General features: G+C 49.1%; 1 protein-coding gene across 3 annotated transcripts; it reads right to left on the minus strand.

The window, feature by feature from the left end:
- Positions 1-1,374: 1,374 nt before the first annotated feature.
- INTS15 (integrator complex subunit 15) lies at positions 1,375-17,285 on the minus strand. 3 transcript variants are annotated; one of them, XM_075011024.1, is made up of 7 exons: positions 17,147-17,285; positions 15,141-15,339; positions 14,185-14,406; positions 12,719-12,884; positions 11,258-11,785; positions 7,271-7,310; positions 1,375-3,179 (listed from the first exon to the last, which is right to left on the minus strand). In XM_075011024.1, the coding sequence occupies exons 2-7, from the start codon at positions 15,330-15,332 to the stop codon at positions 2,981-2,983; spliced, it is 1,347 nt and encodes a 448-aa protein (XP_074867125.1). In that variant the 5' UTR covers positions 15,333-15,339; positions 17,147-17,285; the 3' UTR covers positions 1,375-2,980. The 3 variants fall into 3 exon arrangements, with proteins under 3 accessions (XP_074867125.1, XP_074867127.1, XP_074867126.1); XM_075011026.1 differs by lacking the exon at positions 17,147-17,285 and adding an exon at positions 17,028-17,114; XM_075011025.1 differs by lacking the exon at positions 17,147-17,285 and adding an exon at positions 15,818-16,571.
- Between the last annotated feature and the right edge of the window lie 1,098 nt (positions 17,286-18,383).

An 18,383-nucleotide genomic window follows, 5' to 3' on the forward strand; every position in this document is an offset into this window, starting at 1 on the left:
CCGGCTGAGCCGGAAACGTAGCCGCGCATGCGCACCAGCCGCTGGTTCGCTGGGCTACGGGTGTCCGGTCCCGTCGGCCTCCCTGGCGGCCACGTGCCGGGCTCCCTGGAGCCGCTCCCGGCAACGGGCCCAGCCCCCGGGGGCCCTTGGCCAGCGCTCCTCGGTGCGTGTGCAGCAGGGCGGTGGCGGGCTCCGCCTCTGGTCCCCAGCGAGCTGCGGCTCTGTCGACTTAGAAAGCCCCGGCTGTGAGAAATAGACACGTGGGCTCCTTGGCGTCCGCAGGAGCGAGTCAGGCACCAGTCCCTCTTCCAGCAGAGAGTGGGGCCTTGTGCCCACCCGCGCTCTGCTGACCGAAAATCACCTCGCAGAAGCGGCACGTGTTGAAGTGTAGCCAGCTCAGGTGTCCTGAAACCCCAGACAAATATCTCCCTCCGACTGACAAAGGAACGCAAAGTATAACGCTTTCATGCCGGGCCGTGCAGCCAGAGAGAAACTCATGCATTCGTCCAGCTGTTTTAGGATAGAAGTCTCCCCCCTCATTCACTGCACAGGGAAAATGCAGCCTGACACAATTTCTCTGCTCAAAGAGTTGCGCTCCTAGAACTTTGGAAGACTGTATCACAACCACTAAACCCACCTACGAACTTGCAGCAAGAGCCTTGTACTAGCCACTTGTACCCCAAAAGCCTCTTCTCCAGGAGCCCTATTATAAATGAGCAAATGGGCAACCACCATGGACGACGGTGCTCATGACAAAAGTCACTGCATAAGCCGCCTGGTTCCCAGCTCCCTGCCACTCCTGCTGGTCAGTTTCCCAGCTGCCACAAGGGGAGGTGAGAGAGGCTGCTGCATGGTTCTCAGCTCCCTGTCGCTCATTATTTTGATTCATGTTATTGCAAAAATGCATAAGTCAAATTCTTGTTAGTTGGGAATCTACTGTATCCAATAAATTAACAGTCAGGGCTGGCATTAGATGGCACCAAACAAGGCAACTGCGCAGAGCCTCAAACAATGGTGGGCCCCCCCAAAGCTAACTTGATCAGTCTTCAGCTTCAGCTTTCTGCCCTGGACTCTAATGAGCCTAATGCTGTTGCTGCTCTCTGGTTTATTTTGATGAACATCCCTCCCCCTAAACTTGCACATGACCTTGTAGGGCCCCAGATCCCTGGTTAAAAACTGCTGCAATAGAACATTTAAATTCCTTTTGGAAGCAGCTGACAATGGAATTGAGGCAGGCATGCGTATCTAGGATGCCCTTTCTCACATCCAGCTCACACAGAAATAAAGGTGAGAAGGTCCCTTCACCCTAACAAAAGTCACCATTTATTTGGCAGGTTAATTTATCTGCCAATAGCGCCATGCAATTTGAAACCATAAACCTTCAAGGCCATGATGACAGGAAAGTTCTCAATCGAGGCTTTTAATGTAAGTGGATGAAATAGGTCAGATACACAAAAACAAGAAAGAAATGCAAGACTTTTAATTAAAAGAACAGAGGCCCATCCTTGAGCACAACTTTTAGAAAAGAGACTGCAGACAATCTAAAATCAAGTAGCTACAGATAAAAAAAATAAACATGGTGTTACATTAGGGTTATTGCAATTCCACCTCACCCTTTTGAATGAGCTATAGACAAGGAGCAGAGAGAAATAACTTTTCATACTCCTTTATGCTCAGTAGTTCTTAGTTTCAAGACCTTTTTCATCATGTTGGAGCTTGTACAAAGTGATTTCTTTTATCTTTCCAGGGAAAGAGAAATAGGCGAGCATCAGGATTCCTCTCCAGTTGTAATTTATTGAATGAATTACAAGTGCCAAGCCACACTTCTATCTCTTTGTCCTTTGATATTAGCATGTAATTGGATAACTATCACTGCCAGGCCTTACCGTCAAAGAGCATGACATCTGAAACACGTATAAAGAAAAAGTAATTCACTCCTGCAAAAGAGTGGCTTAGAGAGTTCATTATTGTCACTGTGGCAAAAATGCAGCCCCAGTTGTGAGCAGGGATACATTGTGTATTTTACTGCAGAGATACAGAAGACAAACTTATCTTGACTGGAGCAGGTTTCCAATTAAAAATACACCATTACCAATTAAAAGCCTATGATACTGAGAACCTGCCTTCTCTGGAACAACATGGGTTTGTATTTTTTGTTTGGCAGCAAATTAATTGAAGTAAATAGGTTGGTTGGCTGAACATCAGTACCTAATTTGTTGCAGTAAACCGCCAATCGGTTTTCGCCAACCAGCATTAGTTAGTGATACCACATTGGATGTCTCGGTTCTACAAATCTGTTGATATTAACATGTGAAAAGCACAAAAAACCGAGGATGTAAGCTCCATGCTAGCAGAGGCCTAATGAAAATTGGATTTGCTGTACACCCTTTGAAAGACAAAAGGGAGGCAGCGATTACTCTTTCTTTAGTGGTTTCCTCCCACAGGAACCACTACTCCACTCCTGTGCTTCAGAAGCAAGCATTCACAGTGCCTAAAACATAGGGATACAAATGTTTACAAAAAGAAAGAACAGGGGCAGGGAACTAATGCGCATGCCCTGGTATGGCTTTCCTTCTGTCCCTAATAAATAAGGAGCAAGAGAACTGCTGGTCTCATTACCAAGGCGGAGATGTGTACCTGTGAGAAACCCCAGACCAAGAAATATAGTGGCATTGCTCATTAGGGGAGGCAGAGTTGACGTTAAAACAAACCAACCAACCAACCAACCACCCTATACATTCCAGAGGGCTTGTTCTTTTCTTTCAGCCATACAATACGGACGAATTAGAAACTGTTCACTGTTAGGGCAAGTGCAGCCTAGCGTTTGCTTTGTCTCCTGAAGAAACTCCTCCTTCGAGACATCATGTAGCACAATATTAAAGAGGCAAGGTATGGTTCCACGAATGTCTGCTTGCCTCTGTAACGCCTCCCCTGCCAGGGAAAGTGGGGGGGGCACACTGTACAGCTTAAGTGAGGTTCTTCAGCGAATAGGCCTGTATGGGAAAGTCATGCCCGGTATAAACGTCTGCACGGGGTGGGCTGGGAGCGCTGGATGAGTGGGGTGTGCTGCATGTGCAGGATAGCCCAGGGGAGGGGTGTGGATGTGAGGATAAAATCCTGGTGGCAAAGCAGCGTGGGTTGGTTGTTGCACTGGACCTGAAATCACCAGCTGGAGTAGGCTGTGGAAAGAAGATCCAGATAGAGGTAAGTATTACTCAAATAATAAACTGTCCAGACACGGAGCAGTTTGGCAGAAGGCCTGCTCCAAGACAAGAACCTGCGCCCAAAAGCCCTTGCCAACGTGAAGCAACATACATAGGCTTACACAGTGAAAACCATTTCCTGGAGAGTGTGGCAATTACGCTTATGACACCCTGCAGATTGATGTGTATGGTGCAAGGTGCGTGCGCTGTGGTATTTTTCAAAGCAGTACCGTCCATGACAATCAGTTTAGTATTTTTTAGTAATCCTGTTGAACAGCTGGCTTGTCAAGAAAGAGGGGACTCTGGATACCCTCTCTCCAACGGCCATGCCCTGTGAGGCTCTACGGCCAGGCTCCAGGAGAGAGGGTGAGGACTCAGGTTTGAGAGCGATGATAAAGAGGAGTGACTATCGAAGATTCACGCTGGAGAGGTAGCCATGTTAGTCTGTAGCTATCTGTTAGTCTATAAAGGTGCCACAAGACTTCTTGTTGTTCTCAAAGATTTATAGACGCTACAGTTAAAATACCCCCAAAATCAGTAAGTGTTCATTTCTGACAGGCAAATGTTCAGGCCAACATTTTCTACCCCACGAGCTGCAAGTCAGGCTTAATGCACATTTTGAAACCTAACAGAAATGGCCTGATTGCCAGATAGAGAAGCCGATCCAAAAACAGCCAGGTTACAATATTTTGGCTGATAATAAAAAGATACCAAATAACTAACGGTTATAACACAAACAAAAACCAGCAGGGTTAAGCATAGAATCTAAGTACAATTGGGTGGGGGGAAATTAATTCATAGGGCTGTGGCAGAGGTAATTTAATAAATTGCATTTCACTTTCACTTTTCTTCTTTGTTGAATAGTCTTAATTCAGGTCCCCATCTTGCAAGCTGATCTGTCTAGGTGGACCAAGGAGGAGCCTCACTGACTTTAATGGGGTCTACCTGGCTCGGGGATTTACACAGATTTTAAGGCAAGAAGGAGCAATCAGATCATTCAGTTTGACCTGTACAGCCGACATCAATCTATCTTGAATGATAGTTGAGAATCATTTAAGAACACCTTAAGAGACACCCAAAAAGCTGTAATACCGCAACTGAGGCAGAAGGCCACGCTGGTCTGGAGCTGGTGTGAAGGCAGCTATATTAAATATTATATGAAAAATAAAGGGGAGAAAGGGAAGCTTGATAGTAATGAATAGAAATGAGAAGTTAGAAACAGTAAGGAAGCAAAGGGACGCACCAAAGGGGAAAATGTGGCCTGCAGAGGAAAGGAAAGGAAAGGAGAGGTTTGGTTTTTTTTTAAACGCATTAAGAGAGAGAATCCTGAAAATGGTATTGGTTCATCACTAGACAGAAGTGGGAGAATTATCAACTCCACCACAGAAAAGGCAGAAGCCAGCAATAAATATTTCTGTTCCGTATTTAACAAAAAGAGATGATACAATTTCGTCATATGGTGATAACTCTCCATTCTACTAGTCTCCGAAGGACATTATCCAGAAACTAGTACATTTAAATGGATTTAAATAAACAGAGCCAAGATGTTAAAGGTGCGCCCTGACAAGCTCGCAGAAGTACTAATGCTGATTTTCACTAAGCACTGAAGAAGTTCCAGAGGACTGGCAGAAAGCCAACGCTGTGCCAAGATTTTAATAAGTTAAATGGGATGACCCAAGAAATTATAGACTAAACAGCTGGACTCATGTTCTGGGCAAGATAACCAACCAGCTGACACAGTAATTAATTAACAATTAAAAGACAGTAGTGTAATTAATACAGAGCAACATGCAGTCATGGAAAACAGATCCTATAAAACTATTTTTTTACGAGATTACAAGTTAAGTTGATAAATGTAAAGTGTTGACCTACTACACTTTGGCTTCTCTAAGGCATTTGACTCAATACCAGCATATTTTGATTAAAAAAATTAGGACATAAAATTAATATGGCACAAATTAAACAGATGAGAAATTGATTCACTGATCATTCTCAAAGGTAGTTGTAAAGGGAGAATCTTCATTGAGCAAGTGTGTTTCACGGAATGGGCTCTTGGCCCTAACCTACTTAACACTTCTATCAACCATCTGGAAGAAAAACCCACTGACAATAGCCCATGGGCACTCCAGCCGAAAGTGTGGGGGGCAGTAATTAACAAAGACAACAAGGACAGTCATTCATCTCCATCTGGCACAAGTACAGTAAACCCTCCATTTAACGAACTAATAGGGGGTAAGGTTGTCTGTTATTACCAGAAGTCTTTTAAATAACGGGAGAAGCACGTGGCAGCGCCATGTGGCCATGTCAGGGGTAAGCCCCACTTTTTTTAGTGGGTGGAGATTTAGGGTTTTAGGGACCCCAGTGAACTTTGGGAACGAGGGGGAACATCTATTGTTCCCAAAGTCTGCTAAATCAGGGTCCGTAAAAATCGAGGGTTTAATGCCGCTAAATGTAAACATATACATCTCAGAACAAAAGAACGTAGGCTGGGGTGGGCAACAATTTTTGATGGCAGGGGGCACTTCTAGGTTTCGGAAAGCAGCCAAGGGCTGCACTTTTCTATGGAGTGTCTGGGATGGAGGTTGGGTACAGAAAGAAGTTTGTCGTAGTGGACGGGGGCAGGAGAGGATGTGGGGTTTGAGAGGGAGGTCACGTGGAGGAGGGGGTTGTAACCTGGGGCAGTGGACTGGAGCGCAGAGTCTGAGACGGGGGATGCGGAGGGCTTAGGTGCTGACCTGGGGCAGGTGGGGGTGGTGAGCTGGGGCAGGGAGTTGAAGTGCATGAGGGGCTGAGATGTCAAAGGCAGGCCCAGGCCAGGGGGTGGGGTGCTTACCTAGGCAGCTTCCGGCCAGCAGAACCCTCAGGCAGGCTCTCGGATTGCCACAGTCCCAGATCTCAGAGCCGCCAACTGCTTCGTATGCCTTTCTGCATGGAGTGGGGAGGAAGGGAGGCTTTGCTCACAGCCCCCACTCCGGCACAATCTCTCAGCACCCACTGGCCAGTTCCCACTGTGCTGGGGGCAGGGCACCCAGTGGGAGCTAAGAGATTGCGCTGGAGGTGGAGGCAGCCTGCAAAGCTCCCCCCCACATGCAGAAAGAGTAGGGCTCTGTTCTGAGCCATGGGGCTGCTCCCTGCCTAAGGGTACCGGTGAGGTGGCCACACACTGGACTGAAAGACCCAGCAGGCCAGATCCTGTCCACCCCAATGCAGGCCATACTTACAGGACAAAGGAGACTGTCCTGCCAAGCGGTGATGCAAAGAGATCTGGAGTCAAGACAGATCCTCGGCCGAATGGGAGCTACCACTGTGACATTGCGGCCAAGAGATCTAACTCTCCAGGAGTGGAGAGGTTAAGTTACCTCTCTATTTGGCACTGGTGAGACTTGCTGGAATACGGAGCCCAGATCTGGTGCTTGCAAAAGCTAGAAGGATGTTTATTATTTAGAGAGGGCTCAGAAGAGAGCCATGACAGTGACTGACAGATTAGAAAAGACCAGACTTACAGTGACCGTGCTCCTGGAGTCTATTTAGCTTAAGGAGCAAAAGGTTCTGGGCTGACTTGTCTGTAAGTATCTACACGTGGGAAGCATATTTAATAAAGGGATCTTCTATGGAGCAGAGAAAAGCGTAACACAATTAGGTGGCTGGAAGTTGAAGCTAGACAAGTTTAGGCGAAAATCAAGATGTAAAAATTTTCCACAGCGTGGGTAATTCAACACTGGAACAATTTACCACGGTTACAATCTACAATTTTTATACCAAGCCTGGATGTTTTTCTAAAATAGACACTCTAGAAATTATTGTGGGGGCAAGTGTGTCCTGCACTATACACGGTCACAAAATTCCTTCTGGCCTGGAACCTATGAAGGTATAAAATCTCTGCAATTTCACACAGCTGCCCCTGTGCTGATCGCCCGAACTCGTGCTTGACAAAAAGCATGCCTGGCAGAAAAGCACACTGAGATTAAAAGCCCTTCAGGGCAGAGGTCCGCCTGCAACAAACAGCTTAGGAAATGCCTCACAATATTCATGTAAATAAATAAAACTTTGAAAGAAAGGTCCCTTACTTGTTGTGTGGTAGCCGAGCGCACATCGTTCTCAAGTCATCTGAAATTTAAGAGGATAGAAAACAAACAGGATGGATAAAATAAAACAACAGATTCCCTCCCCGCCCTCGGGCCATCTACTCTGCACTCTAGGAAATTGTATTCAGATTTTATGAAATGCTAGCAGAGACCAGGGATGTAAAAATCCCATTTAATTAACCAATTAAACAGGAGGCAGGGGAGCTGGGGAAGGGGCTTCCCCAACCGAGGAGGACTGGGTTACACCCCCCCACACCCAGAGGGGGGCTGCTTTGACTGCCTGGCACATCCCCGCACCAGGGCCACTCTGGCTGGGCTAGAGACCCTTCGCCCATGGTGCTCTTGGGCCCCACGCCTGCGGCAGACCCTGCTGGGCTGGAGCAGTCCCCTGCTTGCAGCGGGTAAGAGGCTGCTCCAGGCCCCGTTGGTTAACCATAACCAGTAAGCCTCATCCATTTATGGTGCGGCTTACTGGTTAACCATTAACATTCTTAGTAGAGACCCACAATTTCATCCTTTCATACCCAAAATACATACAAGGAACATTTCCCTGTAACTTCTACATCACAAACCATTTCACACATCATCTATCTGCAAAGGAACATTCTCTCACTTGCCTTACATGAGAGTTAAACAGACCAAAATTTACATGTCGCAAAGCAGACAAACCTGAACACAAAACTCTCAACAGCCAGAGCCCTGTCCCACTGGGGCAGCCACACTGGCAGCCTCCAGCTCAGATACAGGAAGGCTGCTACTGTCATCTCACCGTTCACATGAAGCAGAGTTAAAAAAGGAAGCCTGGAGACTATGTGTCCCTACGTGCCATACTCCATCTTGGACAAGACAACACATTTGCATATTTGTGTTAAGAGACTGATGAAGGCTTTTGCGACACCAGCCTCATTGGAGAAACCGTTTCCAAACGATTTAACCAGAATCTTACTCTAAAGAACACAAAGTCGTGAGTTCCTTTTGCTGCTGATTTAAAGCAAATTTTTCACAATTCTGTAAACAACTGAATGCCCAAAGAGGTGATTAGCAGATATTGATACTGAATTCCCTTCCTCTTCTGCTACAGCAATCCCCCCCAAAGTGGGACATGTAAGGCGTTAGGAGATAAGGAAGTTTAAGGGGACAGCTTTAAAACCGCTCTCACTTTTTGGCTTGCTACTGTTACAAAACAGATCTAAGACCATTAGAACTTAAAAATGAGAGGAAAAACATGATTTTCTGTTAGCTTCGTGGACTTGATAATATTACATGTGAGGTCAGTGTAATAAGTACTAAAAGAAGCTGACTGAGACTCACACATGAGCCCCAGAGAACCTGTTTGGGGGAAAAAAGGCAGGTCTTTCAATTCAAGGCTCTGGGTGAGAAGCCCTCCGCTGGGAAAAGTTGCTTAAATTTCTGTGCTTTGTTAATGGGCGTTTTGTTACTGAATTAGAAAGTTTGTGCTGAGAAAACAAAACCGAGTGACCCTGTGCTTGGGTTGGGCCACCCAAACGGGTAGAGGGACTTTTAATATGGCTTTTAGAAGTTGGCTGGATTTTCAAGTTGGTGTCCCTCTGATAAATCCACTAAAATTTCTCGGCAGAGCTCAGAATGATGACCCAATTAGCTAGTGAAATAAGTTTATCATCTGTTACGTGGAATTTAGAAGTTACTGGCCAGAAAAAACACAAGAGAAAACCCAGAGACCAGAAACATAGGCTTTAGAAAAGTTTCGGATGAGACTACTGCCTGGACTGCCCCTCCTGTCGTGTTCACACCCTATTCTGTAGGCCATGCGGTCTCACCCAGCGGAGAGAACCTATTAAGTTGAGCAAAAAGGATACCATCTCCTTTTAAATAACTGAAAGTGTATCCTTCCCTGGAGCTCCTTTAGAGAATGGTGATGCAGGTAAGGAGACGGAGGCACAGAGGCTCAAGGCCAGATTAACTCTTCTGGGGGCTCAGGATTAGTAGATTTTGTGGGTCCCCCAGGCTCTGGTGTGGAGCCAGAAATGAGGGGTTCAGTGTGCGGGAGGGAATTGCAAGGGAGTGATCTGGGTGGGAGGGGAAGGGTCTAGACAGCTGGCAGAGTGCAGGAAGGGGGTGGGGGGTGCAGGGTCTGAAATGGATGAAACGTACAGGAACAGGTTCAGGGCAGGAGATGGGACCACTTACCTGGTACTGCTCAGAGGGTTCCGAAGGTACCGCCACATGCTGGAGGGAAGCATTCCCTGTAGGCACCAACCCTCGCCACTCACACTGGCCTGGAATCACAGCCAATAGGAGCAGCAGGCTGGGGCGGTCCCTTCAGAAAGTGCTTCCCTGCCGTGTGCAGGAGCTGCTTCCTCCCCGCTGCCAGAGAGTCTATGGCCTGCATCCACCCCAGCTTGCTCTCGTTGGGCCAACGAGGCTTGGGGCTCCCACCCTACAGCTGGAAGCCAGCTCTGGTACTCCAGCAATGCTGACCCCTGCCAGTGGGTGGGTGAACCCTGAGGGCCGTATCTATGTAAGCTGGCCCACAGGATCCCCACCCTGTGTAGAGATTGTGTTGGCAGCAAACTAGTTTTTGGTCAGACGGACCCTCACCCCAGACAGCCACAAACTAGTCCTTTTCCTAGTCTGAAATGCCATGAAAATGGGTCTCCTTGGACCCAGAGTCAAATACGACACAGTAAGATCTGACTTCTTTTAAAACTGCAGAACCAATACACCTGTCCAACAACAAACTAGATTCTACTCTGGCTTGGGACTCAGACTCGTTTACTAACTTCTAACTGTAACACAAAACTCTGCCAGTCAGTTACGCCAGTACAGCCCCTTGGGAGGCCTGGGCTGGATGCACAATGCAACGCAGGACAGCATCTTTGTTACATGTGATCCACGTGTCCACAAGAACTTGGATCAACTTTCATAGTCCATGACGTTTGCAGGGCTGGCATGAAATAAGTAAAGGGTAAATGCGCCCAGGAGTAATTGGGTCAAAATTTACACACACACACACAGCCACCCCTCCCCATACAAGGAGGCACTGCTTTAGCGAACCATAAATTCAATCTGCAATGCACAAGCCCCCTCCCTACAGCCCCTCCAGGCCCCTTCACCTTGAATGGTCCCTTGAAATACTCTCTCATCCTCCTTGTGCGTCATGTATCTTGTATTAGACCAATTTTTGTTGGTGAGAGAGAAAAGCTTTCCAGCTTACATGGAAATCTGAAGAAGTGGGTTTTACCCATGAAAACTAATAAATATCGTAAATCTCTAAGGTGCCACAGGACTGCTTGGAAATGCATTAACTATTTCTGCAAAACAATCTGTTTCATCTTGTATTTAGTCCAAAGAGCAGCTCTGTACAACTTGAGAGGTTGTCCCTCTTACCAATAGAAGATATTACCTCACTCACCTTGCCTAATGTTTACTGTATCAGTTTCAAAGCAGAATCAGAGCCCAAGTCCTTCGCTAACTTATGCCCCAACGCTGTACAATGAATGGCTACGTTGTAATTCATTAATGCAGCAGCTTTAAACCAGCTTAGGAAACCGGATTTAAAGACACATCAGAAACCAAGTTTATCTGACAGCGTATGACCAAAGCAGGCCACAGACCCAGCCTCTGGTTGTAAGCCCGGATGAGAGCAAATGTCTTCCTATTTCGAAAAACAAATGACAAACCCCAGCACATCTTGGCAGCGGTGGTGGGAGTTTGAATGGAGGATTCCCTTCCAAATCCCCAAAGTAACGTTCTTTCTTGAATAATCCATAAAACTGATTTTTGTGTCTCGCTTGCTTGCTTCATAGCTGTTTGTCACATCCAGCGTGCGAAGCTCTAACAATCTTTTATTTCCCAGGAGTTGTGAAATATTTATGCTGTTAATGCATTTGCCAATGTATCCCTCCCTCACACAGGGCCAACCTGCCCACATACCAGAGAAAACTAATCCCACTCCAGGATCTTCACCAGCTGCCTTCCCCGACATACCTCTAGTGCACAGCAATGCTCCCGATGCCATGGCCACCTGCAGAGCCTGAGCCAATCTGTCTAGAGCCAGTTCAATCTCTTTCGAAGCATTGAGTGGATTGAGTTCATCAGACAGTCTGCTAATTTCCTCAACAAGCGGAACCACGTGGTCAAAGGGCACTAGACCCAGCCGGCCATAGAGGTTCTTCTCTGTCAAGTGCCCCTGAAGCATCATGAGAACCTGGAGGACACTTAGATGCAGTTTGGAATACAGCAAGTGGCGGTCTTTGTCAGCGCCAGCAGCTGAGTCCTTGGCAATTTTATTGGCGAGGTGACCGTTGGAGAGAGAGGCTTTCTTTTTCCTTTTGTAAGCCAGGGGGGCCTTCACGCACCAGCGGATCAGTCCAGTGAGGGGGGTGAGCTCTAAAAACCCGATTGGCAGGTTCGCTGCAATAGGAGTGTTTAAAAAGGTGATGAGTATCAAACGGGGGTCCTCAAAGATCCAGGAGACAACCATCTCCAGCAAGTCTGAAGGGGGAATCAAATCATCTGAAACAAAGTAAGAGACAATGCTCAGCAAGTCCCCTGGGCCTAGGGACAGAAATTTCATTCTCCTCCCACCTTCCTCATCTGTAGGTCAAGGTCCAACCTCTGCTAAATTCCTTCATGTATCAATCTCTCCCTGTCACAACCATTTCAAGTCTTCTTTTATTGTATTCCTCAGTCCCACCACTCTAATCTTCAGAATGCTACAGCAAGACACCTTTACTCCAGGAAGCCTGGGCCAAATTACCACTAGCTCTAGTCTTTTCACTGGCTTTGAAATCACATCTGAACCTAGTCTGAGAAGACCACTCCTGCTTTCATTCTTCGCCCTTCATTGAGATGGCCAACAACAGGGCCAATTGTTACATGGCCACTTGTCTACAGGTTGAACCTCTCTAATCCGGAACACTCTCATCCAGCAAACTCCATAATCTAGTACGATTTTAGTTAGCCCGGTGACCACTTATTGTGGGCGTGGCCAAGTTTCCCTATGGTCCTATGAAGTTTGTTTCCAGACACCAGTCCTGGCTTCTTTCTGTGTTCTGTGCTGCCAGTTAGCTGTAATTTACCCCAATTGTGCTCTAAGAACACAGTAAGCAGTGGTATTGTTGGAAACGCGCTAGACAATATTGACCTCCTATCATGGGCAAATTCTCTCGTTTGGCACCGGTCAGGTCCCAAGGATGCCGGATGAGAGAGGTTCAACCTGTATTACAAATTGAACTAACGTCATTCATCACTGTGCTGTGCTTCTCAGCTTTCCCCACACGTTAAGGACGGATGCTGTACCCAGCACGGTCGCTAGCAAAACTGGGAAGCTGAGTGCCATTAAAATGCCCGTAGGCAGTTGAGAACACAAATGCACTCGCAACAGCCAGTGGGCACTGGACTGTAGCATTCATTTTGAGAGAAGACTCCTGCTCCGTTGCAGCTTACCTGAAGAAAGGTCGTACAGTGCAGTAACCGAGGTGATGAACTGGCAGCAGAAGCGAGGACTGGCGCTGAAGATCTGTTTCAACGTCTGAATGGAACCTGGCACCAAACAGCAGTAGTCATCCACTAAGGTGCGAGCTAGGCTCACACAGTAGATTGCAGGGGTGCGCTGAAAGAGATTTGCGGTGTCCAGTGGTGACAGGTACTTCCACTCAGCACATAAGAAACTCTGCTGAGCCCTCCCCAGAGGCAGATGAGGAGTAGTTCACTAGGGCTGTTAGACGAAACCATCTATTGGCTGTCACTACATCTTTTTGCTGACCTGACAGTTTGATTTGATTTATGCAAACCACGCTAAGATTAAGTGCCTTAGCTTCAGCTTCTGATGTCTGCGGCTAGTCCTCGTTACACTAGCTGATCAGACCTCAAGTGAAAATTAGACTACAAAGAAAAAACTGGCTCTTACTAATTACCACCAAACTATTTAAGGTTGAGGATACAAACTGGTTACTGAAAGGTAAAAGACTTGCAAGAATTCCTACAGCTGTCCGGAGTTACGCACATCTGACAGGGACTGTGATGTTTCATCACCACACCACACTTTTCTCTGCATGAAAATGTTGTGATTTCATGAGCTGAGTACAGCAATGTCCTCTGTCCACTGCTGTCCAAGTCTTCTTAACCACTGTCCCTCGCCTGCCACTCACCTTGGTTCTAAAGACCATCCTGTCCCAGAGCGAGAAAGCCATTCTCCAAGGGATTTCTGAACAGTAGCCAGATCAGGTTCTCAGGAAAATGAGTGGGTGGGAGGCATGTAAGAAATCTGAGGGGCGGTTCACCGGGACAGCACCGTCCCTGCAACGGCTTTTAAGTACTGAGGTTTTAGCATGGAAACCGTTCCGTTAACTGAGCTGAAGGTGAAATGCACCACAATAAGCCACCCCTTCAAAGTCTCCTGCCACCCATGTTACACCCCTTCCTGCTTCTGCAGCCATCAAGAGCCCTCTACGGAGAAACACCTCTCTGGCAGACCTTAGGGAAGTGGGGGAGATCTCCCCTCTGCCGCTCTTCTCCTCCCCTTCCATTCCATTCCCTTGTCCGAAAACGGAAACTCACTCCTGAAGATCTCAGGAGGCACATGAGAGTGGGGGTCCCCTAAGGCAGATATTAAGAGACCCCCAAGAGCAGGCTATGGGCACGACAGAGGTCTGGAAAGCTGCAAAAATTATGCCCTGCAGACCTCACTAGGAACAGCGTCCCTCACTGCCGTGCCCTGACAACTTGCCAATGCTGCACGGGAGGCTGCAAGCAGAACATCCACTGCAGGCGTGAGTTCAATGAAGGGAATCTAGAGTCCACCTGGCAGTCCTAACCCTTCACTACCACTAGACAGCCCCTTTTCTTCAGTTTACTCACTCGCCCACCATGTTCAGCTCTTGCAAACCTTCCCATCTGTGTAGCGGCTTTACCTGCAGCCACGATGCAGCACACTCCAGAACAGGAACTCTGCACACAGCTACCGCCATGGAAACCAGTTTTCCTAGCAAGGCCATCCTGCCATCATCTGCTTTGTTTCCTTGAGGGCTGAAGAGGGCTGAGAAAATTATCTGTCGGACCGAATCCTTGGTTTGCTCCTGGAAATAACTGCACATGATCTCAAGAAGTTGAAGCTCCTGAAGTGAATTCAACCTCTAACAAACAAAGCCAGAAGAATAACACAGTAAATCTCCACACAGCAGGTCCAAAGAAAGATGGAAGCGTATGAGATTATGACTCTACCTCCCTTCCCCATCACACCTGGGCAAGCCTGGCTATATTTCTCCATGAACTGCTGTGGAACAGAGCAAACACAGACCTGCTCTTTCTTCAGGGACTGTATAAATTCCTTTGCTGAAAGATCAAATAGCAGCTGTGGAATCTACGGGCTTCTGAGGAGTAGCAGAAATTCTGGCTTCCCAGACTTCACAACCTATCATATTTAGCCTGCCTTATCACCTTTCAGTTCTTGCATCCTTTCTGGTGCAGCATGCGCAAGCTTGTGACTGGGGACAAACATTATATTTACTTACCAAGCTAAAGAGGTTATCAATCATATTATTTGCAAGGTAACTGCATGGAGTGTGTTGTCATAGCAAAACAAGTCCAGAGAGGGACTCACAGGGGACTCCAAAAATAAACTAAACCAAAAAGGTCTAAAAGCATCTCCTGTTCCTGGTTCTTCCAGTGCCTCTGATCTGCCTAAGCGTCAATCACGTCTCCAGACCTAGGTGGGCCCTTTCACCTATATGTGGCCCCAGTTTAGTCAGTGGGGCGCTGTATAGATTTGATTGGAGGAACAGGGCCTGGACTGTAAGTGCAAGACATCATCAAGACATCAGCCCATTCAAATACAGTTGTATTTTTCCTCGAAGGACTTGTTACCTACTTTAGGCTGGGAGTTGCGCTCTTTGGGAACCTGAAATATGAACTCTTCCAGCAACTCAATTGGTCCTTTGTCCACAATGGGAAGAGGGGCGTTTTGGAGCTGGCTGCTGAAGTAGATGTCCAAGTGATACAGAACTTCTTTGGCCGCACTCAGGGCATCCCGGCGGAGCAGGGAATGGCGAATGTCACTCATTGTGCTCCTGCAAGAGAACAGACAAAAGAATGATGAGTAAATCTCAATAACATCAACCACAGTAGCATGCCTCAGTTCTTCTGCCCCCAGAAAAAGAGAGGCTTCTGTTTTCTACGAGCAGTTCTCTTGTATTTGCATTTAAGGACTTGAGTAGGCAGCACCACGACTTAGACTGCAGGAGTCTGTTACTCTTGCCCAAAAAACTGTAGATTTTAATTTTCTTTGGCCCATACCTCACTCTACTTTTATTTAAGGGAGCAGGCAAAACCAAGAAACACCACAGCATTTTCTCAGACTGAAAATGTTAATGGCTCTGGCTCACGAATGTTTAGGCCTTGAGAAAACGATTAATAACCCCTGCAGGATGTGGCATGAGCTGCTGCATTGCTGTCAGAGAGACAGGATCTTCGCACAGAGGTGGAAAACAGACGCTGCTGTGTATGTGCTAGGGATGTTAATGGTTCACCTAAACCGATGAAACTTACTCGTTAACCAGCAGGGGCTGGAGTAGCCCCCTGCGCCGCAGACAAGGAACCTCCAGCCAGGCAGAGCAGGCCCAGTCCCAGCATGCCACAGGCAGGAGAGCTCCAGACTGGCCAGAGTAGCCCCCGTCTCCTGGGCTGGAGTGGCCTCCCAGTGCCCCACTTCCTTTAACTGTTTAACCGGTTATCCAAGTAATGGGATTTTACATCACTAATATGTGCATTAAAGACAGTCAAACAATTTTTGGGACCGGGATCAGAGAAAACCCTTAATTCTAAAGCTAAGCTAAGGCAGGATAAAAATTTCACCCTATGGATATCTGCAGCAGTAGAACCACTTGAAAAATTTATCAGGCACCTAGAAGCTTGAAGATGGCTCTGCAGGTGTTGGAGAAGACCAGAGCCACTGACTCCAGAGCTCCTGCCCAAACAGTTTTGGAGTGAAATACATCTGGCTCTTGAGTTTCACTGCTGCCAAGTTCAAGGTAGCCACAGTGAAACTGACCAGTCATGTTAGCTTCATTCTGGGCACCTCCACAAACCTCGCAGGAACGGGCCAGGTGCACCAGCCCTGTCTGCAGGCTCAGGATGACATCAGAGCGCCAGTTACCTATGTGCCAGGTTCGGAAGGTTTTCTGGGCAATTGCAAGGGACCTCGTGGGTAAATGAAAATGCAGATACTGCAGAAAGTGGTGGCACAGCCCTCCCACCCACTGTTGTCCTATGCGGGGCCAATCGCTTCGAAAAACCGGTGATGTTTCTGGGCCCCACTCAACCTGCATTAGGGACCCCCTCCCTTCCCCCGCAGGTTCCCTGCAAGGAGGGTTCTCTCTCCGCCTAGCTGGGTAAGGCAGGGAGGTGCACCAGGCTCAGGGGGCAGCTCCGAGCCCTGGTTGTGGAAGTGTGTCACCCCCCTCCCCCGCCACGCCAGGAAAACAGGCACAAAACCCGCTGCTCCTGCCCCATCCCCTTCCCCCCGCGCGCCCCCAGCTGCTCCTCACCCCACGCGCCCCGCCCCCAATCTTTCCGCCCCACCTTCCCCCAGCCCCCCACGTGTCCCTCCCCCATCTTCTCTCCCCCCCCCCGCCTTCAATTCCCCCTCCCCCAGGTGCCCCTCCCTCGACCCTCTCTCCGCACCTGGCCCCCGTTCCCCTCCCCCATCCCACCCACGGCCCCCAGGAGCCCCCCCCCCCGCCGAGGCTACTCGCCCCACCCCCAACAGAGACGCCGCAAGGCCGCCCCCGGCCCGGCGCAGGCCCCGCGAGGCTGAGGGGGGGCGGCGCTGGGGCCGGGCCCAACGAGGCGCGCGCGCGCGCGCGCTCCCGGCCGCACCTCCTGCGGGCCCGCTCAGGCGGGCATGTCCGGGCGGCCTCGGCGGCGGGGCCGGGCCGGCTGAGGCGAGCGGAAGCGGCGAGGCCTGCCGCGGCGCGAGGCGGACGGGCGGGCGGGCACGGTGGCCGGGCCCGGCCAAAAAGGGGGACGGGGCGCAGCCATCCGCCGACAGCGCCACCTGCCGGCCGGCCGCGCGGGGCGCCCGAGGGGCAGGGCCAGGGGATGGAGCTTGTGGGGAGGTGGGTGCGCAGGGGTGGTGTCCATAAGGGGTGTGGGGTTGGGGGGCGCTGGCCTGTGTGGCCACTTGCTGGAGCTGTACAGGTTGTGCCTGTCCCTGGAGCACGCGGGGGCGACTGGACGCCCTCGGGAAGCGGAGCCCGGCCTCCCAGAAGCTGCAGCCCGCAAACCCAGCGGCGAGCTTCCTGAATTCTGCACCAGGCACCAACCAGCAGAGCAGCCCCTGATGTTTACCCCAGCTTCTCCCATCCCCAGCCATCTCGCCATGCTGCCAGAATGTCTGGTATTGCACGTAGCCCGTCGTGTCCGACGAGGATGTCTTGAGCTTGCAGGGGCTCATCGGTTGTGGACTCGCATGTGGCTGAGGAGTCCAAGCTTTGAACGGCCTGGGCGTTTGCACTGGGGGCAAGGGAGTTGTCCTGGCTCTTTTGGCGCAGCTGCTGCTGTTGCTTTCTTCCTCTCGGGAGCATCACTGAGGCGTACACCAGAATATCTAGAATGCAGAATACTCTGGCCTCCCTGAAAGACCTCTTCCCCTCCTTGGTCTGCACCTCAGGGCTGGAGTAAAGGGGTCAGACAGCAATTCAGAACTGGGTGCGCAGTGTTCTGCCTTTTATTTGGGTGGCGCGTTTCCTCCTGCAGTGATGCCCTTTAGATGTGGTTATGGCATAGGACCTTGGTGCATAGTTACCTCCACAGGATGCCAGACCCTATCTGTTTGAATCTACCATTCTGTAACTTGTAAGGGGGTAATTGCTGGACAAGTTTGTCAGAATATTTCTTCTAGTTTCTCTCGAAGAAGCTCGTTAGACGTTAGCGCCACCCCATCACACAGCAACAGCTTTTAGGTTATGTCTACACTACAATCTAGGGGAGTGATTCCCCAGCTCATACACGCTTACTTGCGCAAGCTGGGATCAGGTTAGTAGCAAGCCTCTTCTACTCCCACGTCTCGGAGCATGGGCCATTGATGACCACTCACCACTGTTCCCTGTCCTGG

The sequence above is a fragment of the Carettochelys insculpta genome, chromosome 16 (assembly GCF_033958435.1).
Source record: "Carettochelys insculpta isolate YL-2023 chromosome 16, ASM3395843v1, whole genome shotgun sequence".
Classification (NCBI taxonomy): domain Eukaryota; kingdom Metazoa; phylum Chordata; order Testudines; family Carettochelyidae; genus Carettochelys; species Carettochelys insculpta.